A 25,558-nucleotide genomic window follows, 5' to 3' on the forward strand; every position below is an offset into this window, starting at 1 on the left:
TGTACTATCTTCTCTCCGGTCTCCTTCCCTCTCGTCTCATCTCCTTCCTATATTTCCTATCATCTCCATCCCCAGCCTGGCTCGGACGTTCGCCATGCTTTAACCCCATAGACACGCGCATTCGTCTCTCAGCTCCGATGCTAAATCCTCTGTGCTATGTAACGACCATGCCACGCACGACTCGGTTTACAAAAAAATATACAATCTCCTCTCGTAGCCCGGGACCGGCGAGCCCGCGCGCAGCGAGAAGTCGACCCGGCACCTTGACGCTCCCAAAGAAAGCCTAAATGACGGCAGGAGACCGGCCCATGTGCGGGAGCGAGGGGCCAGCTGACATGGGGCACCGCGTGTGTCGCAACCCGGTAGCCGCGTTAACCCTCTGTGGGACCTGGGTGCGGTTCCTTGCTTCCCACAGTGCCCAGCCGGGCGCGCGGGCTATCGACTATCGCCCATCGGACGCTCGCCCTGGGCGGAGGCTCCACGGCGCTGGGTCTTGGAGCTTGGACAATGGGAGAGCCCTGGCTGGGTGAGACTCTAGAGTCTAGAGAGACACGAGGACACGAGGCGGGGTGGGAACTTGGCGCGACTCGTCAAAGCTTTGAAATTGATGCTCTCAGCTCAGCTGGCCGCTGGCGTGCGCTCCGGGACCCTGGTGCGTACGAGTCCGACGATGGCCAGGAATACTGACTGATTAATGTGAACGTGCTCTTGGCTTGCGCCCGAGGGAGGGTTCGACGGCGCGCTGGGGGGTACGCGTTAGCCACATTGGTGACGGCACGGCGGTGCGACCCTGCATTGGCAGCCACTGCGACTTGCGACGACTTGCGATTGGGCGTGTAGCGTTGATGCATACTAGCTTGCCCGTCGTCCATTTCGAGTTCGAGCCGAGCCCGACGCGCTGTCTCTCGGATGCCCTGGTATACTGAATGGACGGACGTATTGACTGCGAGACATGGTTGACGGTGGCGTTGCACCCGCCTTGGCAGCGTTGAGAAGAGGGTTTATTTTGGCCCGGGTCTGACATCACGGTCAGGGATGGTCGAGCGGGGTTACTGAATGCACTCACGAGGCGTACTTTCCTGCCCGACAAAATGGCTCTATATGAAGAACGGGCCGGGTCTGACGCTACATAGAAAGGTAGGCTCAGTAGTCACCGGGAACACAGGGACCACGTACTACTAGTACCAGTAGAGCTCGCAAGGAGCCTGAGGTGCGACGGACTAATCCAAAGCAGTTGGCCGTCTCCCCCGAGGTTCTGGCGGAGGAGAGCGAACCTTGTCAGTCATCATCAGGATTCGGCATGGAGATTGGATTGGATATCAGATTGTGCGACGTGCCCGAACGAAACCGGCGGGAGAAGGCGTGGCGGTACGGCAAAGCGCGTTTCCGATGTGGATGGACGAGGAGAACGTGCTGCTTTGCAGGGTCTGTCGGTGTGATCTGCCGTCCGATAAAGATTAGGATTTGGAGAGGGGTGCTCGCAGCTTGCGGGTGGGTTTGTTCTCTCGGATCAAAAGGCTATAGGATGCAGTTGCGGCTCGTACGGTACGTTGGTTGATGAAGAAGGGGCGGTTGTTTGGCTCTGCGTGGAGACGCAGCAAGGAATTCTTGTCTGCAGAGAGGGGTGAGCGGTGATGGACACGGGGCCTAAACGATCACTACCGGTTTAAGGCAATGCGAGGTTTGATCCACGACGGTATCCAGTTGCACGGAGTTTGTACTTTGTGATTCGACCTGAAGGGCTGACGGGAAGGACATGGGCTCGGTTTCGATGACATCGTGATTCACCGAGGCTTTTTTCTGGGCTGAAGAGGAGGAAGGATCGGCGGGCGTGCGAGCATGCGCAGGACTCGAGGATCGTCGCTTGTCTCGCAGTCAAAGAGCCTCGGCTCAAGGCCTGGGATGCGCTTCCGATGAAAAGTCGCGTGCGCCGCAGTGTCTCTAGAGAAAGAGAGAGACGCCTCAGTACAAATGCAGCATGGTCAAAGGAGGTCTTCACACTACGCATTGGAGGTGACTTAGCCACAGCGAAACGTCACTGCTCCATTCCGGTGTGCTAACGAGGAGGCTAGAAGAGCACCCAAGATAGATCTCAACGCAAGACACTGAGCGTTGAACGCAGCCCGAGAACGCAACGACACGGATCCCGCCAACCACCCCAGTTATGGAAGAGGCGGCGGCGATGCTTTTGTGGGCGCATCCAGGGCGCACCCGTACCTCATCGATGCGCTGCCCGGGACACATATGTCCATGTCGTACACCGCTGATTGCATGCCGTAAGAGAGCCTTCCACGGGCAGCGATGGGATGATCTGGACCAGGCCAGCAAGGCTTCGCCGTGCACACATGATTGCGGGGAAGTGAGGTCCGGGGAAAGTGACGGGGCGGGAGGCTCAGTGGAGCGTGGTCGCTAAAGCATGCGAAGCCACGTGGTTGTGGGAGAGTTCTGAGTGCGTAGTGGCAGAGTCAGACGAGCCAAATAGAGCACAACAAAGGCCTCTCCTGTAACCGTCCTGCTCGTTGTTGACGACGGCGTCCATGATGCCTGCACCCTTCGCCTCCCCGCACGTCCCCGTGCCCCTCCCTGCTCTCTACCTCTACCCTCTCAATGACTCTTTCGTCCCCAAACACATTTCTCTTGTCAACAACCAGCGCGTCAAGGTCGGCCGCCAAACCAACGCGAAGACTGTCCCAGCAGAACGCAATGGCTACTTCGACTCCAAGGTTCTCAGCAGGCAGCATGCAGAGGTGTGGGAGGAGAACGGAAAGGTGCGCTTCTCGCGCCTCACGGGCCCCAGAATGGGTCCCCGTCGACCGCGTCGCGCTGACCCCCACCGACCGTCATCAAGATCTTCATAAAGGACGTCAAAAGCTCAAACGGCACCTTCATCAACGGCGAGCGGCTCAGCCCCGAAGGGCTCGAGTCCGAGCCGTATGAGCTCAAGACAGACGACATCGTCGTACGTCCACAGGCTCCTCGTATGACGCGCCCCGAGCGCCGTGTCTCACGCCCCATCCGCAGGAGTTTGGTATCGACATTGTCGGGGAGGACAATAAGACGATCGTCCACCATAAGGTGGCGGCACGCGTCGTGTGTGTATTCACGGAGCTCGACGCGCAGGCCGCGCAACGCGCCGAAGCACAGGCGCAACAGCAGGGGGCGCAGGGCTACATCAATGCGATGCCGAACCAACCAGGGTCAGGCAATAGCGCGTTCAACTTCGTTGGGAACGGCCAGGGCAGCTCAAATGGCGCAGCAGGCCCCCAACGGCGGCCAACGCTGCAGTCGCAGGGCTTGGTTGGAATGGGCGGCATGGGCGGCAACGTCCGCGTTCCAGGGAAGAGTGGGCTCACCTTCGATCACATCCTCAGCCGATTACAGGGCGAGCTGCAGAAGAGCCGTGAGACCGGTGCTGAGCTCCATTCTCTGAGCAGTGGGCTCGCAGAGATCCACGACACCCTCGGTGGGAACCTCGTGAGTACTCGGTTATATGCACTATCCCTCTAACCTGATTCGATCCCGCCGATATAGCCGCCAAATTTGCCGCCATATCCCTCTGCATTGCCTCCTGTAATGCCCGCACAAGCAGCTCGCGCAGCGGAGGAGAGCCAGCAGCGGGCGGCGCAACCCGAACCGTCCTCGGGCGTTGCCGAGCTCCAGGCTCAACTGCAGGAGACCCAACGATCTCTTGCCGACCACGTCGAGAAGGTCCGGACGCTTGAGACCATCCTCGCTGAGCACGATGCCATCAAGCGGGAGGTTGGTTCGCTTCGGGACGCTATGGAGGAGCGTAAGCGGGAGATCGAACTTTTCCGTATCACCAGTTCGCGCCGTTCGCACGACCAGCACGACGACGATAACGACTTCACGTCTGACGACGACGATGCAAGAAGCGTCTCCACCATCGTCCCTCACGAACTGGAGCGGGTAGAAGAAGAGGATGAGGAGCAGGTCGCCGCTGAGGAGGAGGAAGAGCGGCGACGAAGAAGAGAAGAGCTCGGTCGTCCTCGCACTCCAGAGCCAACTGGCATGGGTTTGTCTGAGGACGACGAGGAGCAAGAGCAGGACGCACAGTTCCGGAAACCCGCAGTCACTGACCTCCGGCCACGGTCCCCATCACCCCCGCCGCCCGCACCCGCAGTTGTCCCTGATGAATTCACCGATCGGCTGAACGCGCTCGCAAAGCAGTTGGAGATGGCGCTTGAGCTCTCGCGTACCCTCGAGGCTCAACACGCCAGTGCGCAATCTACCATTTCCGTCCTTGAGGCCAAGGTTGCATCCCTCGAGAACCTCGTCCAGGAGACCCAGACGCAGGTCCAATCACAGGCGGAGGTGACTGAGCAGTTGATGCATGCATCTGAGGCGGCCCGATCCGCGCCGGCAGAGCCTTCCGTGCCTGCAGCAGCAGTCGAGGAGGCGCGGAAACAGGAGCGTGAATCGCTCACGGCAATGTTCTCGGAGTGGAAGAAGAACGTCGAGGGAAGGTGGAGCAGCGTTCATGAGGACTTTGTGGAGGAACGTGAACGGTTGCGTCGGGCAAAGGAGGAGTGGGAGACTCGGATGCGCGCTGCGGAGGACACTGTCTCTAACGCGGCCGCAAAAGTCGAAACTGGTCTTATCTCCCTGGCGTCCTTTCAGGCGCAACACCAACACGGCCTTATGAACGGTAACGCGAAGCCTCATACGAGCGGCGGTCTCGTCACTCCACCAAGTCCCAGGAGCCTATCGGCTGAGTCCACTCGTCCGAGAAGACAACGGAAACGAGTCAGCCCGTCAAGGGGACGGACGCGGTCACGGTCGATCTCTCCTGCCCAGACAGACGATATCCCTGAGAACGTTTCGTCACACGACGCCGAGGGAAGTGAAGCTTCGTTCTCTGGGCCTCGCCGGCGATCACCATGGTCTGTGGACGACTCGAGCGACTCCGAAGGTTTACACCCGAGCGACCGGGAACGGGGCGACGCCCCGGAGGGTAGCAGCAAGATGCCCTTCCCGATCACGCCCGAGTCCTCTGTAGTCAACCAGCCTATCTCGACGTCGAAAGTCGCTCCTGCTGCGACAGCAGACGCACGCGCGCACGCGCAACAGTCGCCCAAGGCTCCCGTGAGTTCCACAGCGACATTCCCCCCTCCTGCCCCTCCTAATACGGATGTTGCGTTCCAGCATCCATATCACACTGCGTCGGCAGCAATAGGCATCACGGTTTTGACTGTGGCGACGCTTGCGGTGATGTGGCGAGTGAAGCCGGAGGTGACAGTATAGGATGGACGGAGTGTTCGCAGCAGCAAGTAAAAATCGGCCATGTATCTTGCATGTAGGTGAAGGATCCCGCATACCACGACGTGTTTCCTGTCCTTGTTCCTCTACCCCGATATCCCGGATTTCTCCTCATCCTGCCTTTCGTGTTGGCCTTCGCATTCGCAGATTGTCTCATGCATTCCTCTCCCCTTGCCTGGATAGTTCTCCTCATCTCTCGCCTCTCGCCTCCTTGTCGTCACCTCCGCCTATCGCTCGTCAATGCGCCCTTGCAACGGTCTGGCATCATGTTCTGCACCTTCTTCGACTTCCCACCTGCCACGCGTATCCTGGCAGCACCCGACCCTCCTTCTATGGTCCCTTTCCGTCCTTCCTCTTTACCGTCTCCCTCCTGTGCCGCTGCGCCACCACCGCACACGCATATATGTACATACCGTCTGTTTCCTCTCTCATCTCGCTCGCCTCTCTCATCCTCTGATCCATGTCTTCTTTACTTTCGTCGGTTAGTATTTAACGACCCCTAATGACTGCCTCTCTTATCTTATGATCTTTTCGAACCATTAGACGAGGTGGCGCATCTGGCGTTTGGCGACTGCGATAGAGTAGAGGTACGTACGTTGTTCGATGGGGACGCGTGCGCGTTCTAGGTTAGAGAGCCAGCCGTCTCTTTGCTTCATGGCGGTGTGTAGTGTTTCGCGTTTTGCATGGAGGACTGCTATCTAGGATACTTTGGATACCACGTGTAGTATTGGCCGATAACTTGTTGTGGCGAACACCCCAACTCATTGACAAACCATCTACGTGTGTGCTTGGAAGAGAACGACAATGAATTGCGAGCAGATGTAGCAAATAGAAGAGATCGACCACGGCAATGAAGACCCGACATTGACCTGCGAGCTTCAACATCAACGATCAGCCTTACTCTTCCTCTTGTCCTTCTTCCGCTTCCGCTCCTTCTCCTCGGTCTCTGAGACAGCGGCAGCATCCACTGCATCTACTGCTGCAGCGCTCGCTTGAGCTGCAGCCTCCTTACGCCTGCGCTTCTCCTCCTTCCGCCGCTTGCGATCGGCCTTCTCGTCTGCGGGGTCCGCCTCTGCCGCTACCTCATCCTCATCCTCGTCCTTTTCCTTGCCTTTGCCCTTCTCTTTCCTGCTCTTCTTCTCCTTTTTGCGCTCCTTGTCCTTCTTGCTCTTCTTCGGCCGCTCCTCATCCTCGTCTTCCTGCACTTCGTCCAGAACGGTGTTCTCGACCACCGTCTCCTCGACCGTCGTCTCTTCGACGACTGTCTTCGTCACAGTGGCGGAAGTGAACATCGTAGCGAAGGACGAGCGCATGCCGCTCCCGATGCCTCCCAGCCCGCGCCGCTCCTCCACCTCCTCAGACTGCGTGACCTCCATGCGGAGCTTCGACGCGCCTAGACCCATGCGCGGACGCTCCGCGTAGTCATCCTCATCAGCGGCGACGGGGGTATCAGTCCCAGAGGTCGGCGCAGACGAAGTGCCGTATACACGCGAGTTGCTCTTCGCGGCGAGCTTCTCCTTGAAGTAGTCCATGACGCTTTTACTCGAGACCGTGAGCTCCTGCAGCTTGAGCTGGTCCCCGTCGGCGTCGGCGGGGGTGTCCGAACCTGATGTAGAGGTACTCGGGCCAGGCTCGAAGGGTGTGGATGGGTATGGGGTGGGGGCGGATGAGGGGTAGCCGGAGACGGAGGGGGAAGGGGTGGATGTGCCGCTTGGTGCGAGGCCGAGGATCTCGGCGATTGCGGAGGCGGACTTGGATGCGAGGGATTTGGCGGCCATGTGTCGGCCTCGGAAGGCGGCGCGTGGGCTGCCGTTTAGATGGTTAGTATGCGAGTGTAACTTGGGGGAAGCGGCAGAGATATGATGGGTCGAAAGGGACGACAAGGACGACCTCGGCAAAGAAGATACAGATTATGAGGATGTGTACTCACTGTCTTGACGAGCCTGGCGTAGGTGCAGGGGAAGGCGATGCCGTCTCAGCAGGGGTAGGGGTATCATCTGGGACGTCTCGCTTCTTCTTTTTCTTCTTCTCCTTCTTGCTGCTCTCCTCAGCGTCCGAGGCATCCTCCGAGGACTTGCTCTTTTTCCGTTTCTTCTTCCTCTCCTCGCCTTCATCTCCATCCTCGCCCTTTTTGCGCTTCTTCTTCGACTTCTTCTCTCCACTTTCCTGGGCACCCGCAGCCTCCTCGTCCTCATTCACCTCCGCAGGGGCAGCAGCCTCGCTCTCGACCTTTGCTGTCGGGCGGACGAAACCGTCAACCTTCATCGGCTCTTCCTCCTCAATCTCCCCATTCCCGTTGGCAGCGTTCAGGCGGCGGAGCAAGTTCTCAAAGTCTTTGTTCTGTTTCCATGCCATGCCCTCAGCAGAGTTCCTGTGGTCCGCGCCGATCCCGAGCATGTCGAGCTTCTGGTTTACGCTGAGTGCCTTCGTGCGTCCTTCGCCGGACACACCAAGACCCTGCGAGGGGTCCCAACCAAGCTTGGCCAGGTATGCAGCACCGAACTTGTTGGCATCTAGGGTACGTTCGCGGAGAGGAATGAGCACGGGTTCGAGGAGGTATGTACATGCGAAGTTCCGCGGTCTCGTACCGTTTGCCCATGCTAAGTTCCGCGGATCGTTTGGGATACGTTGCTTTGTTTTTCGGCCAGACAGACCCATGGTGACGAGGGCTCAGAGATAATAGTCAGATTGACCCAAGATGCACCCTCAGGAAGGCGGAGGCGAAACTACGGAAGCGCTCAGATTTTTGGGTGACACGTGATGAGACATGGGCGCCTCTGCTTCAGACCCGCCTTCAAGTTCCTCCTTGACTCCTTGAAGTTGTGTTGCCTCTGCAAATATTGACTTCTACAATATCTGGCCGACAGATAACTTCTATAGAATTGCGCTGGACATGCTTTGACTGGGCTTTACTTGTGGGCTCCTGAGACTCAGGATGAAATCTTGAGGCTACGCGACTTCTCTGGCCTTTCGACACACACGACGTGGCTTTCATCAAAATACTTATGCAAGTCGATGATCTCAAGAAGAAAATTCAACTGGAATCGTAGAGCTTCCAGGCTCAAAACAACAGTACTTCGAAGGGCAATGCATGCCGTGGTGGGCGAGGTCCGTCGGCTCCTTTGGTATCATATGTGCGGCAACTTCCAGAAGCTTGTTGGGGCTCATCGCGCCTGCTCCCGCTCAAGCTCAAGCTTAAGCCAACATCCTACTTCCTGCGCTTGAATCATTGCCCTCGTAGTCTACTATGGCTTCCATATCCCAGCGCGATGCTGAGCAGCAAGTCCGCTCGTGGGGATTTCCGACAGTCTACACCTGGACAGACCGACCGTGAGTAATTGCGCTCCATCGTACCTCCTTACCTTTCCCTCGCCCCTGCGGGGCCTGCGGGGTGGCAAGCTCTGTCAGACATTTCGCTGATCTGCACCACAGACACGCGCATTATCCACCACACCGGCACGGCGGCCTGACCACACACCTCATCCTCTCCGGCGAATTCACGGTTTGCTATCCCGAAGACGACCCCAACAAGAAAGAGACCTTCGGCCCTGGCGCACGCATCGACGTTCCTGCCAATAAGTCGCACGAGGTGTGGATGGGCAAGGACGGGTGTACATACGTGATCGGGGAGTAGGTTGGTTGCTGGGGCAGCGCGAAGATTAGTGGGTGTCAGGATAGACTGGGATGAAGTGTGCAGATTCCCCGGCATGCCGTACGTGTTCATGTTCTGCACGCGTTCGCTCCTTTGTTCGGCTGACTCGGGCTCGGGGACAGATCGTCCAGAACGCCAGAATGTAGCATCTACTTACTCGCACAACCTTCCCTGCGCCATGCGGATCTTAACCCCGTTCTCGGCGCGTGGCTCTGCTCAACCTTGAGGCTCACGCGACGAAGCGGCCGTCAATGCTCGAGACCGAGTAGTGGCAGCAGTCAATACCACCTCTTAGCTTCCTTCTGCGCATGACGAATTCGCAGCTCACTCATCCATCCCACGCCGCCGGTGCTGATGAAACGAATGTCGATTCTCATGCAAACCCGATGATCGTGCGCATACAAGCCCATGCAGCCGCCTCCTTGCAAAATGCAAATGACAACGACAATGTCAAACTCAGATCACCCACCACACCGAATCGTTCTCACCCGGGGTACCCGGGATCCCTCCGATACGCAAGCTTCCCGCGGCGGGCATAAGTACCGGGGAGGGAGGGGTTACGCGGACCTCCAGTGCGCCGTCCGCGCCGAGCTTCACGAGGTGTGGGACTGACGGGGATATGATGAGGTTGACGGTCGACGCGACTGAGTGACTGCGGTCCGGGTGTGCCACTGCGGGTGGAGGGACGATGGGGCAGACTGGGGTGACTGGGGAGGCGGGGTCCTCGTCGCTCGAGGTGGTGCTTTCCATGCTCGTGTCGCCGTTGCCCCTCCCGCGCTCTTCCCTATCCTCAAGCGTCTTCTCTTTGCCCAAGAACTGCACACCGAACTTCCCGCCATAGTCGCCAACCATGGTGAGTGATGCCGAGTTGAGCTCCTTGTGCGGGAGGACCGGAGAGAGACGCTCGATGTCGATGGACTTGCGCTCCCGCTTGGCGTGTGCGGCGGCGACGGCGGACGGGCGGGAGCGCCAGACGACGACGAAGGTGGCAGCGAGCATGGCCGTGATGACTAGGAGAACGAGTACACCGCCGACGATGACGCCTGTTGCACATGAAAGATGCTCAGGATACAAGACCAACGGGCACAAAGAAGATGATAGCGCACCTGGGGAGAGTCCGAGTCCGGCCATCTTGAGTTGTCGAGTGTTTGACAGTGGAACGAGCGACGGGGACGGGACTTCGTGATGGACGAGCGGAGGACAGAATAGAAGGTCTCTCCTCCCTCGACCGACGCCTTTTACGAGTTGTCCATTGAGGCTGACGGTGGCGAGGCTGGAAGTAGACGTCGCGATCGAGCCTGACAGGAGGCTGGCAATGACTTCAGCGGACGCGTCCGGCGCCAACGCGTACCAATGCGCGATCACGTGCAGCCGATATGTCTTATTCAAGAATCAAACCAAAGATTTCGCCGGTTACTTATGTGGCCCTGATATCTCCAGGTAAGTCCCATCTGGCCGCCACAAGGTACCGGATTGGTTGAAACCATCTTCCCAGTGCGGAGCCGAAACGAGCTCGATCTGACCAGCGCTGCGCTCGTGGAAAGTCTCTGATAGTTGTTTGTGATCAACCAACCCCGTCGCGCAGAACTCACTGTATTCGCCGAATGCCCCCATTTACCGACAACACGGTTCCTGACCGCACTCGTTATCTCCTCTTGCGAGTGTCCAGACCCGAGGAATGTCCGCGCCTATCCGACCGCAAGTACGAGGACGGGAAGGAATTGGACAAAGCCTCAGGCAAACGGCGTGAAGTGCGATGACCCAGGATTGCTGAAGGACAGTCTCCCTCCCGATGCGAATCGAGGCTGCATTTGAAGACTGCAATGTTACGGTATCGGCCATCTCATATAAGCATGGGAAGAGCTTCCGGCGTGTTGATGCAAGATGCCAGCCTGGACTGTGCGTGGTACGTGATCCTGGGGCGTACGTGCTTCTTATACGTTTGATTTTCATAGCCGAAACAGCAACGCGCGATGGGAGCTCGTTGAAGTGACAGCTGGTCCGCGGGCTTATGTTGTGCGCAGCACAGAAGAATTGCGTCCGTACGACATGTTCCCGCGAGACGGAGCTTGAGGAACTTGAGGCGCAGTGTCGTGCCACCAATGGGATGATCGGCGCTCCCGCCCGTTCCGCTCTAACTTGAAGGATCGTCCAGATGACCGCCAGTGAGTGTGCATTAATGACCGGGTATCGCACGCGCTATCCTGACATATCTATCGTATGCCTCAGTATGTCCATCCTATTGTCGGAGATATGCCATGAAAATCCTTGGCCGGCATTCAATCAACTTTCACTAACAGTGCTCAATTGGTTCCGGGCATGCCGTTACCGAGTAGAGTGAAGGTGAATGTCAGATCTGTCAGAGGCGCATAACCTCATTTAAGAACATGTGCCGCCGTATACGTATAGATTCAGTCAACGCCGGACGTTGATCGGGGAAAGCGTACCCGATGCCTCCCCAATTCCGTCCACGACAGTACTGCAGCGTGGCTTCTGAAGTTTGTGTGAGTGTATTTTGGCAGCTTCCCCGCCTTAGAAGTTATGCAGAAGCTCTCGCTGTCCATTCCTTGCGGGAACGGACCGACGAGTGGGGATTGCGTTGTATGTAAGACCTAGAGCAAGTCTGTCAGAACCGGGGCGGCTGTCCCGGTCCGCGGTGCAGGCCGTGTACGGTGTCTGTGTCTTCGGTCCTGGGCTTTGGTGGATGCTCGTCGACTCGACGTTCGATGCTTTGCTTGAAATACTGCCGCGCTGCTATTGGTGGCGGGTGAAATGTCCATCCCCAATTCCCGATCTCGATCATGGTGATGGAAGTGCATGTGGACCTGTTGACTTGTTCAGCATAGGCGTGCCCCGCACGCAAGATCCTTTTAGCCGGCGATTACGGGCGAGGTGCAGATTTACCTGTGCTGTAAATGCTTTGGATGGTGTCGGTGGCCGAGTCTACCTGAAGGCTGACGGCGGCGCGGGGAAGTAGGGCGCAAGGCGTGCGTCATAGATGATCTAGGGTATAGGTGAGCGCACTGGAGCTGATGTTCTTTGATTGTGTTCCGGAGGATGCGGAATGATGGTAGCAGGTCACCGGTGCTTGGACGAGCTTCTGTGGGCCGGGGCGACTCCCACCGGACGCGGGCACGTGATCGTGCACAGGGTAAGTTTCCATAGCGGGAGCGGGGTTGCGCCGTCGAGACAGGCGGGAGAGGGAATTGCCCGATAACCCAGGCGATATGTCCGTATTTCCCGCCCAAATTCCCATTTCCCGGAATCCCATCTTGTTCCATCCACGACACCTCGCACGGTCGAGCGCCCCTCAATTAGCCACGCATGGAACAGAAGAACGCGTTTCCGCCCCCGCCGGCCGATCACCCTTCTCCCACTCCCTTCTCCCTGGCTTCCCCCGCAAGTATTTGTGGCTCCGTAGCTCCCTTGCAACAGGTGCTGCCCCTCTGCTCCCTCTATCACCCTCCTCGGTCGGCTCGCTTACCGACACCCTCCTCGCAGCGCGCCGTCAAGCAAGAACGCCTGCACAGGCTAGGTCGACGCGCGGGACTCGGAAGCCACGATGAGCACAGACATGACTTCTGCCCAGCTCACCACGGCGGCAGAACATCTGTGAGTCTAAGTCCTGTAGATCCTCTGTCAAACCTTGGCGGTCGATCCCTCCTCGGTCCCGCTGCGTCCTTCCCATACCCTTCCCCGATCCATGCATCATCGAGTGCAGAATGCTCATCACTATCTGTGCCTGTAGCATGGCAGCGAAGATGTTCTCTCTGGCTTCGTGTGGTATGTTCCTTTTCTTGCCAACTCGACATCGTGCGCCACAAGCGCCTGACATTGCGTTGCACGTCAGTGATGCTCTTCTACGACATTGCTATCACGTTTGGTGACGAGGTCGAGCGGATATGGAAGCAACGCTTCACGGGCGCAACCGTCCTTTGGTTTCTCGTACGTGCTCATCTCCGTCCCGAAGCTCGCCAAAGCCTGATCCGGCACTAGAATCGCTACTTGTCGCCTCTCGGCTACATCGTTATAATCGTCGGTGTGTACCCGCGTCCCCAAGCTGTGCTGCCGCTGCAAGCGAGCTACTAGGTGAACTTGGCTTACGCGTTCTTCGTTTGATAGCCTTCCACGATCCTTCATGGTCCAAGACCGCCTGTCAACGTTATGTCCTGTACCCCGAGATTCTCAAGATATTCACTGCCACTGCTGTTGGAGGTACGTTCCTCGTCGTACCTACTGTCAGCGTAGAGTGTGATTACTGATGCGTACGCCTGGGCAGTCATCTTTATTTTACGATTATACTCTATCTACTCGAAGAGCAGGGCCGTCCTCTATGGATTCAGCATGTTGCTCGTCACGGAACTTGCAGTCAAGATTGTCAGTCTTCCCCTCCGTCTATCTTTGTCCGACGTCCGCAGCGGTTCCTACATGGAATCATGGAATCCCTGGGACGGATGGGCTTGTCGCGGTTGATTGCTGACTTGCAATTTGTCACGCGGCTGCCATGATTGTAAAATAGTGGGCATTCACGGATGGAGTCATGCTTCAGCTCCCACCAGGTGCGTGTGGATCCTTCCATGTCAGCGTTGCTGTTCAATTGGGCTCATCGCACCATCTGCGCTGTCAGGATTTGTCGGCTGCATCCTCACGGGAAGATCCTCCCCGTAAGTGCAACGCTCACGCCACGCACTCTCTCGCCTCGCCTCCGCAGCAGTCCCTGCTTGCGGGCGTTGTGAGGCGTAGTCGCAGGCATTCTTGGCTTGTACTCACCGCACTCCACTTCTCTCAGGGGCGACCGCATTATCTATACCTGGGTCGCGGAACTAGTCTTCGGTAACTATTCCCTCGCACTCCCACCGCACCCGAACATTCCCACTCACGCGACCTTCTCTTCTCGTGCTCTTGTCTCCATGACTCCTTGGCGCCGACCGCGCGTTCTGCTCGTCTTGGTATGTGCAATACGCATGGGACGAATGCGACAGATTCGGCCGTGTTCTTCGCGACGCTGTATCGCACGATCCAGCTCTACCGGCGAACGATCATCGGCGAGGCTCTCTCGCTCATCACGGTCATTATGCGCGACGGTACGTAAGGCTCCTCTCCGTGTCTTCTTATTCTTCGCCGTTGGGCTTGGCCTTCTAGCGCGAGGTACGGTGCCTAGCCTGAACTTCTGAGGGCGGAAGACCGAGGACAATATCGGTTGTTGCTTGCGGCTAAGTTTGCTGACGGATGCTGTTTGGTTGTTGTTCTTTCTAGGTATCATGTACTTCGCTGCGATCTTCGTGTCGAACTTGGTGACCGTGCTGATCTTCGTTGTGAGTGTTCTGCGCGTCGTGATTTTGGTCTGCTATCTGACAACCTTTGCTTATCTATCCCTAGTTTGCTCCGGTATGTGCGATGGCAAGCGGATACAGTAGTGCCAAGTATACTCACCTCCATACAACAGAATGATCTCAAGGTCATCAACGCCTCCTTCAGTACCCTGTACGTGCCCTATCCATCTACTTGAGCGTGCAACGTTCATCTCAGACTCTATACTCTAGAATAACGAGCTTGATGGTCTCGCGCCTCATGCTCAACCTCCGCGGCGAGGTCATGAAGCGCAGCGCCGTCGTCTCCAACTCTCTCAACAATCGCGAAGACGAGTCTATCCAGTTGTCCTCAGCAGGCATCTCAAAGCGAGCGCCGTCCACGTCCCGCCACGGGACCACAACCGGCTGGTCCGCGTTCGAGTCGTCCATCGTGGGTAACCTCGGCGCCCCGATCATCACCTTCGAGCGCGACAACGGCGACTACTACGGCTTTGACGAGGAAGAGGAGGATATCGTCGACCCGTCTCTCCCGCCGACGCCTCGCTCGGAGCACCCTCCACCCTCGTCTCCGTTCTGCCCGACATCCTCACAACCGCCTTCCCCATACTCGCCCCGCTCACCACATTCCTACCCGCCTACACCTATATCACCCTCCTCGTCCATGTCCCCCAGCACGCCCCGCTTCGTCCGTACGCCCGACAGCACCTACATCGTGCGCAAGATCCGCGGTAGCGCCGATTCGGACAACCCCACGCACTCGTCCAGCACGCACTCCGCTGCGTCCATCCCCGTGCACGCCGACTATGGCACACACCACATCCACACCAGCCGTGACAAGACGCGCGGGGTCACGCGTCAGCCGTCCACTGAGTCTACGTCGTCCTCCTTCACGATGGTCCCCGGCCGCCAGCGGCCGCGCACCGCGTCCGCCGCATTTGGGAAGAACCCGAACCAGAGCGCGTACCGCTCCAAGACGGTGCGCCGCCCGCGCACGAGCGAGGACAGCGCGTCCGAGCGGCGGGACAGGGAGCGGGAGCGGGATAGACATAAAGAGCGGGATAGGGACCGCGTAGCAGAGATGATCCAGACGCGCTCCCTGCCTTCACCGCTGATCGTGGAGGTCACGCAGGAAGTCGTCGTCGACGCGGAGGAGGACGTAGATGCAGCGAGCCCGGCCTCCTCCCCGCGGAGCGCGTCTGCGTTACAGCAACGCACGAGGCGGCCTGGGTGGCTTGCGCCACCATCGTGGAGACTGAGCCGGGACGCGCAGGCGGAGCGGGATGGGCTGGAGCGACGTGGAGGTTCGGAGGGATAGCATGGGCGTGCCCTCTTTGACATTTGACGTTTTCACTTGGAGCTCGACGCTCGATACTCGTGCAGGTACTGGGAGGTCTCATGGACCCAGCAGACCGTTCCGCGCATGTATTGTGTTGCTGTAGCAATATACCTGACTTGTGCTTTGCATGATCCAAAGTGTATGTGCTCCATTCTCTCTTCGCATGCCAGACGAAATGGGAGAAGACCAAGCAGAGGAGACCTCTTTTCAGCTCGGGATTTATTGGATGTAGCCGATGCTCGCAAGCTCGCCCTTCTAGCGCATTCCTTCTGTCATGCAGCATCCTCTCAAACCGCGCAGCTAGCATGACCGAATCCTCATATCAGGAAATGGGGCACTCACCATAGTTCTGCGGACCCGATTTGAGCGGTTAAAAGACCCAGCGGACACGGAGATCGTGAGGCGATAATGCGGCGGCGTGCGCGGTGTGTTTTTGTGCGTGTTCGAATCCAGATGTCTAGATGCTATAGATACACGATGAATTGAGTGCGTCGACACGAGGCGTGTCCCAGATCCCCGTCTCGACTGGTGAACCTTGTCCCCTATTCAGCTTCTCCACATTCCACGGCGGACGCCCATTCGGTGTCCGACACTCAGTCATCTGCGTCCACCCAATGTCCATGCTCGTCTTGCCGAACGTCGTACTTCCACTTGTGATTGTCCATCCATTGGTCCTGCAGGAAGGTGTCGTACCATCTGATGTGGTAATCGCCGTCGGCATCCATGAAGTAGCCTACCACCCGGGGGTCGGGGCCTAGGAATTCGTGTCTGGAAGCCAGGATGGTCGTATCCGAAAGGACGGGAATGCAGCGGACGCCGAGATGGCCGAGAGTAGGTTACGCGACCCAGATGGAAGGAGACAAGACGGGAAGCAGAGGACGAAGAAGACGGAGACGGTCGAGTCGGCATTTGCGTCCAGAGTCGCATGTGTCCACCGCCTGACATGTCCGCGCGGAGTACCAGGCATACGTCCGCGGCACAGACGGCGAGCGGCGTGTCCGCATGTTTGGTGTCTCGGAGACATGTCCGGGGAGGGAACACAACGCGCTCAACTTGGACAAGCCCTCGCCACATGTGCACGAACCACTCACCTCCGCCCAAGAATGCCCTCCGCCGCAACGTAATTCGGCCACGGCGCCTTGTCCTTGTCCTTTCCATCTGCGGGATCCTTCTCCTTGCCCTCCTCTATCCGCCGCCCGTCCTTCCCGACCTCCTCGCAGTAATGTCGGTGGATGAACTGGTTAAGGTCCGTGCCCGGCCAGACGGCTCTAACGTCACTCCCATGGCGAGCGAGGTATGTGCGTGGAAGGTGCACGCGTGTCCTGGTGTAGACGACCCGCTTCTCGACCGGCCACTTGCCAATGGGCCATGCGATGGCGCGTCGGTGCTCCGCGATGGTCTTGAGCGCGCCGTTGCGAGCCTGCTCGAGCTCCTTTTGTTCTTTTGCTGATAGCTTCGGTGCGGGAGGCAATGCCGTCTCTTTAGGCTCGGATTTGGGGGTAACAGCCATGTGTGAGTGAGGTAGTGAAACTCTTAGTTGGGTGGGTGGGGCTCTGAGGGCGGAGGCACTGGCAGGCAGGAGGATGATGAGCAAGGTGACGTCTTTGGCGCCAGAAAACTTCGGAGTTTCCATATTCGGCGTGTTTATACTGAACGCTTGCCAGGAATCCCGTTCAGGCCATGTCCAACTTCTTCTTTCCTGGACTACTTGTCCTCACCAGTACGTAAAGGAAGAATCTTACATGAAGGAGATAACTCTATGCTCCAACAGCTCGCCAATTAGTGCAGAAACACAAATCAGTGTCTTCGCCGCCCAAAGTTACAGGCGGCGAAGCGCAACGGGGTGACGCGATAATTCATGTAGGCGCGTCTCATCGTGGCAATGATACAGAACTAATTTTTATGCAGGATGACAGAAATTCCTCTGTAAGTGCCTCACAAACGATTCGGGGCGCACTCGTCTCGGTATGTATACGTTATAATCATCTCTTCGGGGGTAAACTCACCTTGCCCTTTCGCAGCCCCGACCAGCCTGAGGCTCCTCTTGCGCAGCCGTGCAGAGTAGAATGACCCTCTTCGTGTATCCTGACTTTCTCAGCTCCCTCGAGAAGGCGCTCGCGGACTCATTCCCGCCTTCCGCTACTCTGACACCAACTGTACCACCTTTTCCCTCGCCGACTTGGAGCCCATCTAGTACTGCCTCCGAATTGAGTCTTTCAGGATCGCCAGCCTCACAGAGGCTGCCTCCTATCGATGGGCTTGGGCATGGTGAGCCGCGTCGCCGCGACGCTACGTGAGATTACTTACCGATGGTATGCACAGAGAGCCGGCCAGAGAGCGACCTCCACGCAGGTACGCTTTGAGCTTCGTAAACTCCGAGGAGCCGTCTAATGCTGAATCCGCCACCGATACCATATAGATCTTGAAAACCTGTTTACGAGGAGGAGTGAGTGTGCCATGTAACTGTCGGCAGAGAGTAGGACGCGCCTTGTGTCCTGGGCTCATGTCGTGACGCGCAGAGATATTCGGATACCGAATCTTCACACGTGAGCTACATATCCGGTGGGACGACGGCCATGATTACCTTCCTATTACAATCTGCGCTGGTGAGCATCCCACTATCCCAGTATTAGTCGCGCGCACGGAGTTGACGCTATCCTCTCGCAGTGTTTGTGCTCAGGTCCGATCATTCAGAGTCCTGGGGCCTTCAAGCACTAGGGGTCGGCCAAGTAAGAACAGACCAAGCCGCCGAAAGTGCTCGCTTGAACATGGACTATCGAGCAGGTGAAATCTTTTCGGCTGACCTGGAATTCAGTGTACGAAGAGGTCACCCCGGGTGGGATGAGACTGAGGAAGCTCCCTTGCAAATCGTATTCTCCGTTGATAGACGGCGAGATTTCGTGCTCCAAGTACACCTCCGAGTGGGTCAGTCTGTCCAGCTATTGGCCATCATGGATTTTGAGCCTGCGGGAGCATAGTCGGTGACCAGTACGTGAGGAGTATTTGATGCAGGTGAAATTTGTATCGTACCATAGATTTTGAATATAGCGCGCAGTTCCTCGGACCGAAATGGACACGAGAGGCGTTCATAGGAATGTGGCGCGCGTAGCAAGTGGGCACACTTCCGCGGCGTGCAAACTGCCATGTTGCCCCTTGTCTAGCGGGGCATTGAAGCCCATAGCCTTCAGGTCCGAGTTCATAATTACGCCGCGCAGGCCTAGCCGAAACTTGAAAGTGCGCCCGTCGCCGCAGTGAAACGCCAAGTCCTCGAAAGAGTGGGGCGAGATATCTGTACACAACGAGAACAATTGCACCATCATTCCTATCGAGAGGCGGAACGCCCCATCGCCAACCGAGGACTTGCCTCGCATTCCCTAGCAACAACGCAGCATGTCAGCGACTCGCCGCAACAGACGCGAGCACCGGGGGGCAGAGAGTATAAATACGAACCGTCCTCAGTCCATCTTGAACCAGACATCAAAGCAAGCAAACCCCGCCCAAGCCCAATTTCAGTGGGTCAAACACTCACCTCGTACACAGTACATGATGTCTTCCGACGAGCCTTCCTGTCTCCGACTTGGTGTCCCGAGTGAGACCGCAAAGGAGCGCACAAATAGTCCCGCCCCCTCTCCTAGTACAGGTGGCGCCGTCGACGGTGACGCCTCGGGGGCGAATCCGGCGGGACTTCACTGTCAGGACGCAGACGCCACCCCCATGGCTGGCGAGCCTGCTGCAGAGACTTTGACGGCGACCATCTTTGACTCACAGGTGAGCCTTTGTCTGCGTTGATTCGACTGAAGAGCTTTGCTCACCGCATGTCGCTCTGCCGTGATGCAGTCCCAGGCAGTTGCAGTAGTCGATCGTTTTGATGGCAACCTCAACGACGACGAAAACTACGACGACGAAGAAGATTCAGACGACTGGTTCAGGGCAAAGGGCCCGCCGACGTCATCAAATCAAGCCCCTTCCTTGAATCGACCCCGCGAGAGGCACGCAGAGCACACTATCCATGCGCAGTCTGACTGGCGATTGGATAGCCATGGAGTGTACGGGATGGCGGCGCACAGACACGGACCGGGGTGCGAAGAGGACGAGGAACCGGGACACAGGCATACTTGATACTTTGGACATGCATTGGGTTGGAGGCGGATGTGCAGTGCGAGCATGAGGGCTCGACTACATTCAAGTTGCTGTCTCCGGATTCATCTCATGTAGGATACACCATGTTCTAGCTATTTGCGTCATTACGCGGGATGAGTGCACGATTTGTGGCCTCACGGATAGTGAGAAGGGCTTCACGTCGCCACCGAGTAAGTTTCCTGCTAGCAGGTGTACTCCGGCGCAAACGGATACGAAGGCCCTCCCATCCCACAGGGGATGGCCAAGCGAAAGCCAACTTGCACCGCTCTGCCACTGCAGCCCCACTGTGGAGAGTGGCGTGGAACGTGCACAGCGTCCAACAGTTTGTACTTGTACAACCATAGCATCGGCTGCATTCCAGAGGTAGGTACGATCGTGAATCATTACATCTTACATCTTGTCATCGACTCCGACGACTCCTTCGACGACGATACCGCAGGAATGCACGAGTTTTCAGCTCCCCCAGGCTCGTGAATATTTGAACCTTCGAACGACCGAGCACCACTCGTAAATGGTTTAGACCCGGAGCGGGTTGAGATAGGACACTCAGGAGGAAGATAAATCTCTGACAGTGACTCCAGGTCCAACTTGGCACGAGCTAGCCTGCGGCGGGGGCGGCCTCGTCCGGGAACCGCCGCGGGAAGTGCCCGACCAGCGACTTCCGTTCCTCGTCCAAGGTGAAACGCCGGAAGTTTGCCAGCGTCGGACGTGATACGGGGAGAGAGAAAAGCGTAAACACAGCCTATGCATCAGGGGGCATTCCGAATCCCAGCGCGTGGAGAGCGATAAGGCCATGGCCGGAAGCGTAAATGCAGGGGCATTCCGCAGGCGGTGCTGCGAGCTGGGCCCTCCGCGGGTGAAAAAGCGCGGAACGGGTGCGGAGGAGGGAGGGACGGATGAGCCAAGAGGAGGCTAAGGTGGATTTGGTGGCTAGCGTAGACGGTGTGGGGTAACCATGGGCGCCACCGGCAGGGACGATCATTGAGGAGAGATAACGGTCGGACGACTCACGTAGAATGCCGGACGCTATGGTGCGCCGCATGCCCGCAGGCGGGTGCCGGTGGGCCGATGACGTCCGAGACGGATGCTTCGAAGTGCAGCAACGGGCGTGCGAGATGTGTGGTTCGTGACGTGGTGTCCGAGCGTTGATGACAGTTTCACCGGGGCTCACAAGGAGCGGGGCAAGAGAAGGAGTCCGGAGAGAGAAAGAAGACAGAACGGGACGGCTGATTCATGTTCACTGCGCGCCGCAGATGGAGTTGCGTGGGATCTGTCAGGTACAAGTCTGTCCGTGTACGTGGCGTGCACGGTGCAGCAGTGCGTGTCCTTGCGTGTCAGCGTTGGTATGTAGTCGTCGGCTTGTGTGGGCTGTCGGGGTCGGGGACGACGGCTTTCGTGCGGGACATGAAGGCGAAAATATCACGCAGTGTGCGTCGCAACCGACGGCGGGATGCGCCACTGGCGGGCGGACTGGCAGTGGACGCGACGGCGAGATCGTGCAAGCTATCTAGCACTCCTATATACGGCACTCGCCCGGCGGTTCTCCCATCAGGCACACGACTCAAGACCCCGATATGGTGCTGTAGGTGCTGATCGGGCAACTGCGATCGAGCTTGCTTATCGCACCGCCTCCCGCCCGCGCTTCACGTCGCGGCTCGCCCGATACAGCAGCACGCGCCCGCATCCCGCGACGAGCAGCGAAGAAGACACGGCGAGAGTCGCTGGAACGCCAGCGAGGAGACGACGGGCAGTGCGGCGCTGGTGCGAAGGCAGAGAAGCAGATGGGCATCTTGGGAGTCGCTTGGCCTGCGTCTGGGGAAGCGGCGGAGGAGATCTGGTTTTGAGATGGGACGTCAGTGAGATAAACCTGGTGCTTATCATTGGACGATAGTGGACAGCCGACGCGGGCGGAATGACAGCCTGCCCTGGCTCCCGCAACGAGCCTGTCTGCTATCATTTTCATAGCGCCATGGCTGCCTCAGCCCAGCCTGCGCGTCCATGGCCGCCCTTTATCTGCCGCCTTCTTTTCCCGAGACGCGTCCTCTTCTCTTCTCATCCGAACGCTCACGTTCGTCGACGTCCTCCCCTCCCTCTCCGGCCCCGACGCCGCCCCCACCGTCATCCAAGACCATCTCAGCAGTGCTCCCCACTAGCAGAGCCCAGCCATGGTCAACGTCACCTACGACAACTGTGAGTCCCTCGCCGTCCCCACGCGGTCTCTCCGCAGTCTTTTCTGACTCCCGACCCCCCTTCCTCCACAGCGGGATCCCTTGACTGGGTTGACCCCTCCGACGGCACACAATGGGTTTACAACCCCGGCGACATCGCCTGGGTCTTGGCCTCAACTGCCCTCGTCTGGATCATGATTCCCGGCGTCGGTTTCTTCTACTCCGGCCTTCTCAGGCGCAAGAACGCACTCTCTATGATTTGGGCCTCCATGATGACTCTTGCAGTCGTCTCCTTCCAGGTGCGTTCCATCCTCACTACCTGTGTTGGTCCTGCAAGAACTGACCGCGTCTGCCTAGTGGTTCTTCTGGGGGTACGTGACGCAGCATACAGCGCCCGAACTGAGGTGCTGACTCCCTCCCAGTTTCTCACTAGCATTCAGCGAAACCGGTAGCGCATACATCGGTGATCTTCGTGAGTATATGCGCCAAGTTTTTTTTCCATTCCATCCTCACACATCCTTCAGGTTACTTCGGTCTCAAGGGTGTCCTCGAAAAGCCCTCCATTGGCAGCACAAAGATCCCCTCCATCGTTTTCTGCGTCTTCCAACTCATGTTCGCTGCCATCACGTACGTCTCCGATCTTCTTTCCCAAATCCCACCCGCTAATCCCGTCAATTCCGCTCAGTCCTATGCTTGCGATTGGTGCCATTGCCGAGCGTGGCCGTCTCGGTCCCATCATGGTCTTCGTCTTCGTTTGGTCGACGATCGTGTATGACCCCATCGCCTGCTGGACATGGAACTCCAACGGCTGGTCATTCGTCCTCGGTGGTCTCGACTTTGCCGGTGGAACTCCCGTCCACATCTCTTCCGGTACCGCCGCTCTCGCCATCTCCATCTACCTCGGTAAGCGCCGCGGCTACGGCACCGAGCGTCTTGCATACAAGCCTCACAACACCACCTACGTCGTCCTCGGCACGGTCTTCCTCTGGTTCGGTTGGTTTGGTTTCAACGGCGGCTCCGCCCTCGCTGCGAACCTCCGCGCGACCCAGGCGTGCATCGTTACCAACCTTGCGGCTAGCGTTGGTGGCCTGACCTGGATGCTCTGGGACTACCGCCTCGAGCGCAAGTGGTCTGCGGTCGGCTTCTGCTCGGGTGCCATCGCTGGTCTCGTTGCCATCACGCCTGCTTCTGGATACGTCGGTTCTCGTACGTCCTGCCTGTCTTCTTCAGACTCGCCTTAGCGTCCGTTGACCCATTTCTCCAGCCGCCGCCGTCCTGTTCGGTTTCATGGCTGGCACCCTCTGCAATTTCGCCACGCAGCTCAAGTTCATCTTCGGCTACGACGACTGCCTGGATGTACGTCCTGTCTCCCGCTTGTTTACTCTTCTGAACATGCGGCTAATACGATGTCCCCGTCACGCAGATCTTCGCCTCGCACGGCATTGGCGGTGTCATCGGCAACATCCTCACCGCTCTCTTCGCACAGGCGAGCGTCGCCGGCTTCGACGGGTTCACCGTCATCGACGGCGGCTGGCTCGACCACCACTACATCCAGCTCGGGTACCAGATCGCCGACTCGGTCGCGGGCATGAGCTACTCGTTCGTCATGACCGTACGTATTTTCCTGTCTTTGACCTTTGCACGCCGCTGACGTCTCTCGTTCTCCTCTCCTCGCCACGCAAACCACACACAGACGGTCATCCTCTGGATCATGCACTTCATCCCGGGCATGCGCCTGCGCGCGACGGAGGAGGCGGAGATCCTCGGCATCGACGACGCGGAGATGGGCGAGTTCGCGTACGACTACGTCGGGATCGACCTCGGGAACGGCGGGCACGAGTACCACGACGACGTGCACTCGCACGGCGCGCTCCCCGCGACGACGGGCGGCCGCGAGCCGCGCCACCACCCGGCGAGCGTGGGCAAGGGCCACCATGATGCGAGCAGCGAGGAGGGCGAGGTCGAGAAGCGGGAACAGCCTGTTGTTGCGTGAGCTTTGGGCTGTTTGTCTCGTGTTGTAACCTGTGTGGGGTTGAGAGGGGGGTGGAAAGGATTTAGGAAGATCTGTTGGATTGAGTGTCGTACTCTGTGTGTGCTAGTGGTGCTTCGTGTCTAATAATGTGTACGGCTCCTTTGTCTTGTTTATCCGCTTTTCTATATAGTTATAGTACCAAGCAATATTCTTCCTTACCAGTGGACTCCATGGTGCAGGTAGCAGCGAGCTTTCTGACATCCGTCATCCGTGCCTTGAGATTCGAGGACAAGTTCACGTTCAATATGTAGGTGTACTACGTTGACGCAGGTCCAAACAAAGGTCGTACTAGATGCAATAGTAACACGTGGCATGTCTAGCTGTACATGTCGCGCTCGATGAGGGAATGGTATAAGAGGGGCGGCGACTCGAGCTTCCTGGCCGGAAATGCCTCTGATGGCATGCTGCCCTCCAACGCGCACCTCGGCCAATCTTCCTCCTCTGATTCCTGATTCTCATACTCTTCCCCCTCGTGTTCCACGGTACAGTCGGAAGGCAAGTCTAGTACTTGCTCTGGTTTCACACCACTCTCCTCGCATATCTGTTTCACCCAGTCTCGGCGGGAAAGAACCTCCTGCTCTCTTTCCGGCTCTGCAGCCGGATCTGAGGGGCCCCACAGAGCCAGCCCTGCCGCAACTCCTTCGACAATATCTGCATCGTACGCTTTTCCTTCGTAGTGTCGGCCATCGACTTGCCACAACCATTGCAATGAGCTTATTGCACTCTATACGCCATCACCATGCTGCGAACTCACGTTCACAAATCACCACGGTGACTCCGCCCCGCCAGGGGTTACTCTCACGTTTGGAGAATCTGAATCTTCCGTGAACTGATCGTAAATGAAGGTCAGGAGATGGCCATTGAGGGACGTCGAGGGTGTCTGGTGTAGCACTTACACGACCGATACAACAGTCGATAAAATTCCATGTAAGTACTTTCGTAGCGTTTTACACCGGGCATGAGGATGGCGGGCGTCGTTTGTTGCACAGGTATAGTAGGAACACGGCCCCGGGGAGGTGTGTGGCTGTCGATGGGATTGAGGGAGAGCTGAGGCTTGTTGGGCTGGTTTTATACACCAGAAGCCAGCACTGGTGCGGCGAGCAACTGTGCGCGCCCCAGTCCAGTAGGTCGTTGCTCTGTCACCACGAGGAGTGCATGCCGGAGACGAGGCGCGCGAACGCCGCCAGGCAAACCTACCGACAGGGATAGTACTCACCACTGCAGCGAGATGACAATAGTGTTTTTGTCCTAGGTTGGAGTTTGTGAAGATAGGCAACAGAGGGCGCACGCGGCACTTACAGTACAGTCGCCGAAGGAATCCAGGGGTGCTGTGGCTGGAGCAGCTTCGCCTCCGGTGTCACGGGAGGAACGATGCGTGTCTTGACGCCGCAACTGTGTCTGGGGCGTAGCGTCGCTATGAACGTACTTAGAACCGGCTGAGTATCCGGAATGTCAGATTGTCACGTACCCTCAGCATCGTCATTAGCGAGAGTCTCGACTCTCCGCCCCCTCCGTGGCTCGCGAGTCGTAGGCGCATGTCAAGATGTCGACCGAGGTAACGGACACGACGGCATCACTGTCACTGAACAACACTCTACCGGGTGGGCTGCCGGACACCACCGCTGGTATGCTTATCGCCGC

General features: G+C 57.9%; 11 protein-coding genes across 11 annotated transcripts; 8 read left to right on the top strand and 3 right to left on the bottom strand.

Moving 5' to 3' along the window:
* Positions 1 to 1,286: 1,286 nt before the first annotated feature.
* On the top strand, positions 1,287 to 1,688 carry L226DRAFT_531068 (uncharacterized protein). Its single transcript, XM_067680001.1, has one exon. It carries the CDS (start codon positions 1,301 to 1,303, stop codon positions 1,556 to 1,558), a length of 258 nt encoding a protein of 85 aa, XP_067539814.1. The 5' UTR covers positions 1,287 to 1,300; the 3' UTR covers positions 1,559 to 1,688.
* Positions 1,689 to 2,540: 852 nt separating this feature from the next.
* Positions 2,541 to 5,262, top strand: L226DRAFT_456418 (uncharacterized protein; the record flags this gene model as incomplete). Its single annotated transcript, XM_067675295.1, has 4 exons — positions 2,541 to 2,768; positions 2,849 to 2,959; positions 3,022 to 3,474; positions 3,532 to 5,262. 4 exons carry the CDS (start codon positions 2,541 to 2,543, stop codon positions 5,260 to 5,262), a joined length of 2,523 nt encoding a protein of 840 aa, XP_067539815.1.
* An 85-nt stretch (positions 5,263 to 5,347) lies between these two features.
* L226DRAFT_244921 (uncharacterized protein) lies at positions 5,348 to 5,970 on the top strand. Its single transcript, XM_067673207.1, has one exon. It carries the CDS (start codon positions 5,433 to 5,435, stop codon positions 5,778 to 5,780), a length of 348 nt encoding a protein of 115 aa, XP_067539816.1. The 5' UTR covers positions 5,348 to 5,432; the 3' UTR covers positions 5,781 to 5,970.
* On the bottom strand, positions 5,971 to 7,979 carry L226DRAFT_531070 (uncharacterized protein). The gene is made up of 3 exons (XM_067680002.1): positions 7,866 to 7,979; positions 7,208 to 7,790; positions 5,971 to 7,083 (listed from the first exon to the last, which is right to left on the bottom strand). The coding sequence occupies exons 1-3, from the start codon at positions 7,933 to 7,935 to the stop codon at positions 6,162 to 6,164; spliced, it is 1,575 nt and encodes a 524-aa protein (XP_067539817.1). The 5' UTR covers positions 7,936 to 7,979; the 3' UTR covers positions 5,971 to 6,161.
* A 545-nt stretch (positions 7,980 to 8,524) lies between these two features.
* Positions 8,525 to 8,911, top strand: L226DRAFT_567404 (uncharacterized protein; the record flags this gene model as incomplete). Its single annotated transcript, XM_067684024.1, has 2 exons — positions 8,525 to 8,607; positions 8,710 to 8,911. 2 exons carry the CDS (start codon positions 8,525 to 8,527, stop codon positions 8,909 to 8,911), a joined length of 285 nt encoding a protein of 94 aa, XP_067539818.1.
* Positions 8,912 to 9,193: 282 nt separating this feature from the next.
* L226DRAFT_244981 (uncharacterized protein) lies at positions 9,194 to 10,167 on the bottom strand. The gene is made up of 2 exons (XM_067673208.1): positions 10,034 to 10,167; positions 9,194 to 9,972 (listed from the first exon to the last, which is right to left on the bottom strand). Exon 2 carries the CDS (start codon positions 9,926 to 9,928, stop codon positions 9,386 to 9,388), a length of 543 nt encoding a protein of 180 aa, XP_067539819.1. The 5' UTR covers positions 9,929 to 9,972; positions 10,034 to 10,167; the 3' UTR covers positions 9,194 to 9,385.
* A 2,141-nt stretch (positions 10,168 to 12,308) lies between these two features.
* Positions 12,309 to 15,750, top strand: L226DRAFT_531073 (uncharacterized protein). The gene is made up of 14 exons (XM_067680003.1): positions 12,309 to 12,541; positions 12,678 to 12,712; positions 12,780 to 12,874; positions 12,926 to 12,968; positions 13,052 to 13,144; positions 13,209 to 13,306; positions 13,449 to 13,488; positions 13,557 to 13,593; positions 13,719 to 13,762; positions 13,912 to 14,013; positions 14,186 to 14,244; positions 14,309 to 14,317; positions 14,376 to 14,413; positions 14,473 to 15,750. Exons 1-14 carry the CDS (start codon positions 12,504 to 12,506, stop codon positions 15,554 to 15,556), a joined length of 1,815 nt encoding a protein of 604 aa, XP_067539820.1. The 5' UTR covers positions 12,309 to 12,503; the 3' UTR covers positions 15,557 to 15,750.
* A 237-nt stretch (positions 15,751 to 15,987) lies between these two features.
* Positions 15,988 to 17,087, bottom strand: L226DRAFT_480067 (uncharacterized protein; the record flags this gene model as incomplete). The annotated part of the gene is made up of 3 exons (XM_067676868.1): positions 15,988 to 16,345; positions 16,669 to 16,751; positions 16,788 to 17,087. The coding sequence occupies 3 exons, from the start codon at positions 17,085 to 17,087 to the stop codon at positions 16,171 to 16,173; spliced, it is 558 nt and encodes a 185-aa protein (XP_067539821.1). The 3' UTR covers positions 15,988 to 16,170.
* A 214-nt stretch (positions 17,088 to 17,301) lies between these two features.
* Positions 17,302 to 18,899, top strand: L226DRAFT_245086 (uncharacterized protein). Its single transcript, XM_067673209.1, has 7 exons — positions 17,302 to 17,437; positions 17,486 to 17,503; positions 17,676 to 17,845; positions 17,900 to 17,929; positions 17,997 to 18,023; positions 18,097 to 18,183; positions 18,245 to 18,899. Coding segments are annotated over exons 1-7 (645 nt in total). The 5' UTR covers positions 17,302 to 17,435; the 3' UTR covers positions 18,556 to 18,899.
* A 163-nt stretch (positions 18,900 to 19,062) lies between these two features.
* L226DRAFT_609758 (uncharacterized protein) lies at positions 19,063 to 19,841 on the top strand. The gene is made up of 2 exons (XM_067686083.1): positions 19,063 to 19,345; positions 19,415 to 19,841. The coding sequence occupies exons 1-2, from the start codon at positions 19,121 to 19,123 to the stop codon at positions 19,694 to 19,696; spliced, it is 507 nt and encodes a 168-aa protein (XP_067539823.1). The 5' UTR covers positions 19,063 to 19,120; the 3' UTR covers positions 19,697 to 19,841.
* A 1,940-nt stretch (positions 19,842 to 21,781) lies between these two features.
* L226DRAFT_245102 (ammonium transporter) lies at positions 21,782 to 24,056 on the top strand. Its single transcript, XM_067673210.1, has 9 exons — positions 21,782 to 21,907; positions 21,979 to 22,184; positions 22,243 to 22,256; positions 22,308 to 22,357; positions 22,410 to 22,512; positions 22,571 to 23,091; positions 23,150 to 23,241; positions 23,309 to 23,497; positions 23,579 to 24,056. Exons 1-9 carry the CDS (start codon positions 21,883 to 21,885, stop codon positions 23,876 to 23,878), a joined length of 1,500 nt encoding a protein of 499 aa, XP_067539824.1. The 5' UTR covers positions 21,782 to 21,882; the 3' UTR covers positions 23,879 to 24,056.
* The last annotated feature ends 1,502 nt before the right edge of the window (positions 24,057 to 25,558 follow it).

This window comes from Lentinus tigrinus, assembly GCF_003813185.1.
Source record: "Lentinus tigrinus ALCF2SS1-7 unplaced genomic scaffold L226scaffold_4, whole genome shotgun sequence".
In the NCBI taxonomy this organism is placed as follows: domain Eukaryota; kingdom Fungi; phylum Basidiomycota; class Agaricomycetes; order Polyporales; family Polyporaceae; genus Lentinus; species Lentinus tigrinus.

What these genes read in the sequence shown, in the direction of transcription:
- L226DRAFT_609758 (XM_067686083.1), top strand. Translation starts at nt 19,121, where the DNA reads ATGATGTCTTCCGACGAGCCTTCCTGTCTCCGACTTGGTGTCCCGAGT. An exon ending in CGACCATCTTTGACTCACAG is followed by an intron (nt 19,346 to 19,414) that starts GTGAGCCTTTGT and finishes GCCGTGATGCAG; the next exon opens with TCCCAGGCAGTTGCAGTAGT.
- L226DRAFT_531070 (XM_067680002.1), bottom strand. Translation starts at nt 7,935, where the DNA reads ATGGGTCTGTCTGGCCGAAAAACAAAGCAACGTATCCCAAACGATCCG. An exon ending in GAACTTAGCATGGGCAAACG is followed by an intron (nt 7,791 to 7,865) that starts GTACGAGACCGC and finishes AACGTACCCTAG; the next exon opens with ATGCCAACAAGTTCGGTGCT. An exon ending in ACGCCAGGCTCGTCAAGACA is followed by an intron (nt 7,084 to 7,207) that starts GTGAGTACACAT and finishes TCTAAACGGCAG; the next exon opens with CCCACGCGCCGCCTTCCGAG.
- L226DRAFT_244921 (XM_067673207.1), top strand. Translation starts at nt 5,433, where the DNA reads ATGCATTCCTCTCCCCTTGCCTGGATAGTTCTCCTCATCTCTCGCCTC.
- L226DRAFT_245086 (XM_067673209.1), top strand. An exon ending in TATCGATGGGCTTGGGCATG is followed by an intron (nt 17,846 to 17,899) that starts GTGAGCCGCGTC and finishes TGGTATGCACAG; the next exon opens with AGAGCCGGCCAGAGAGCGAC. An exon ending in AAACCTGTTTACGAGGAGGA is followed by an intron (nt 18,024 to 18,096) that starts GTGAGTGTGCCA and finishes CGTGACGCGCAG; the next exon opens with AGATATTCGGATACCGAATC.
- L226DRAFT_531068 (XM_067680001.1), top strand. Translation starts at nt 1,301, where the DNA reads ATGGAGATTGGATTGGATATCAGATTGTGCGACGTGCCCGAACGAAAC.
- L226DRAFT_531073 (XM_067680003.1), top strand. Translation starts at nt 12,504, where the DNA reads ATGACTTCTGCCCAGCTCACCACGGCGGCAGAACATCT. An exon ending in CACGGTCATTATGCGCGACG is followed by an intron (nt 14,014 to 14,185) that starts GTACGTAAGGCT and finishes TGTTCTTTCTAG; the next exon opens with GTATCATGTACTTCGCTGCG. An exon ending in AACGCCTCCTTCAGTACCCT is followed by an intron (nt 14,414 to 14,472) that starts GTACGTGCCCTA and finishes TCTATACTCTAG; the next exon opens with AATAACGAGCTTGATGGTCT.
- L226DRAFT_245102 (XM_067673210.1), top strand. Translation starts at nt 21,883, where the DNA reads ATGGTCAACGTCACCTACGACAACT. An exon ending in CAACGTCACCTACGACAACT is followed by an intron (nt 21,908 to 21,978) that starts GTGAGTCCCTCG and finishes CTTCCTCCACAG; the next exon opens with CGGGATCCCTTGACTGGGTT. An exon ending in CTCATGTTCGCTGCCATCAC is followed by an intron (nt 22,513 to 22,570) that starts GTACGTCTCCGA and finishes AATTCCGCTCAG; the next exon opens with TCCTATGCTTGCGATTGGTG.
- L226DRAFT_244981 (XM_067673208.1), bottom strand. Translation starts at nt 9,928, where the DNA reads ATGCTCGCTGCCACCTTCGTCGTCGTCTGGCGCTCCCGCCCGTCCGCC.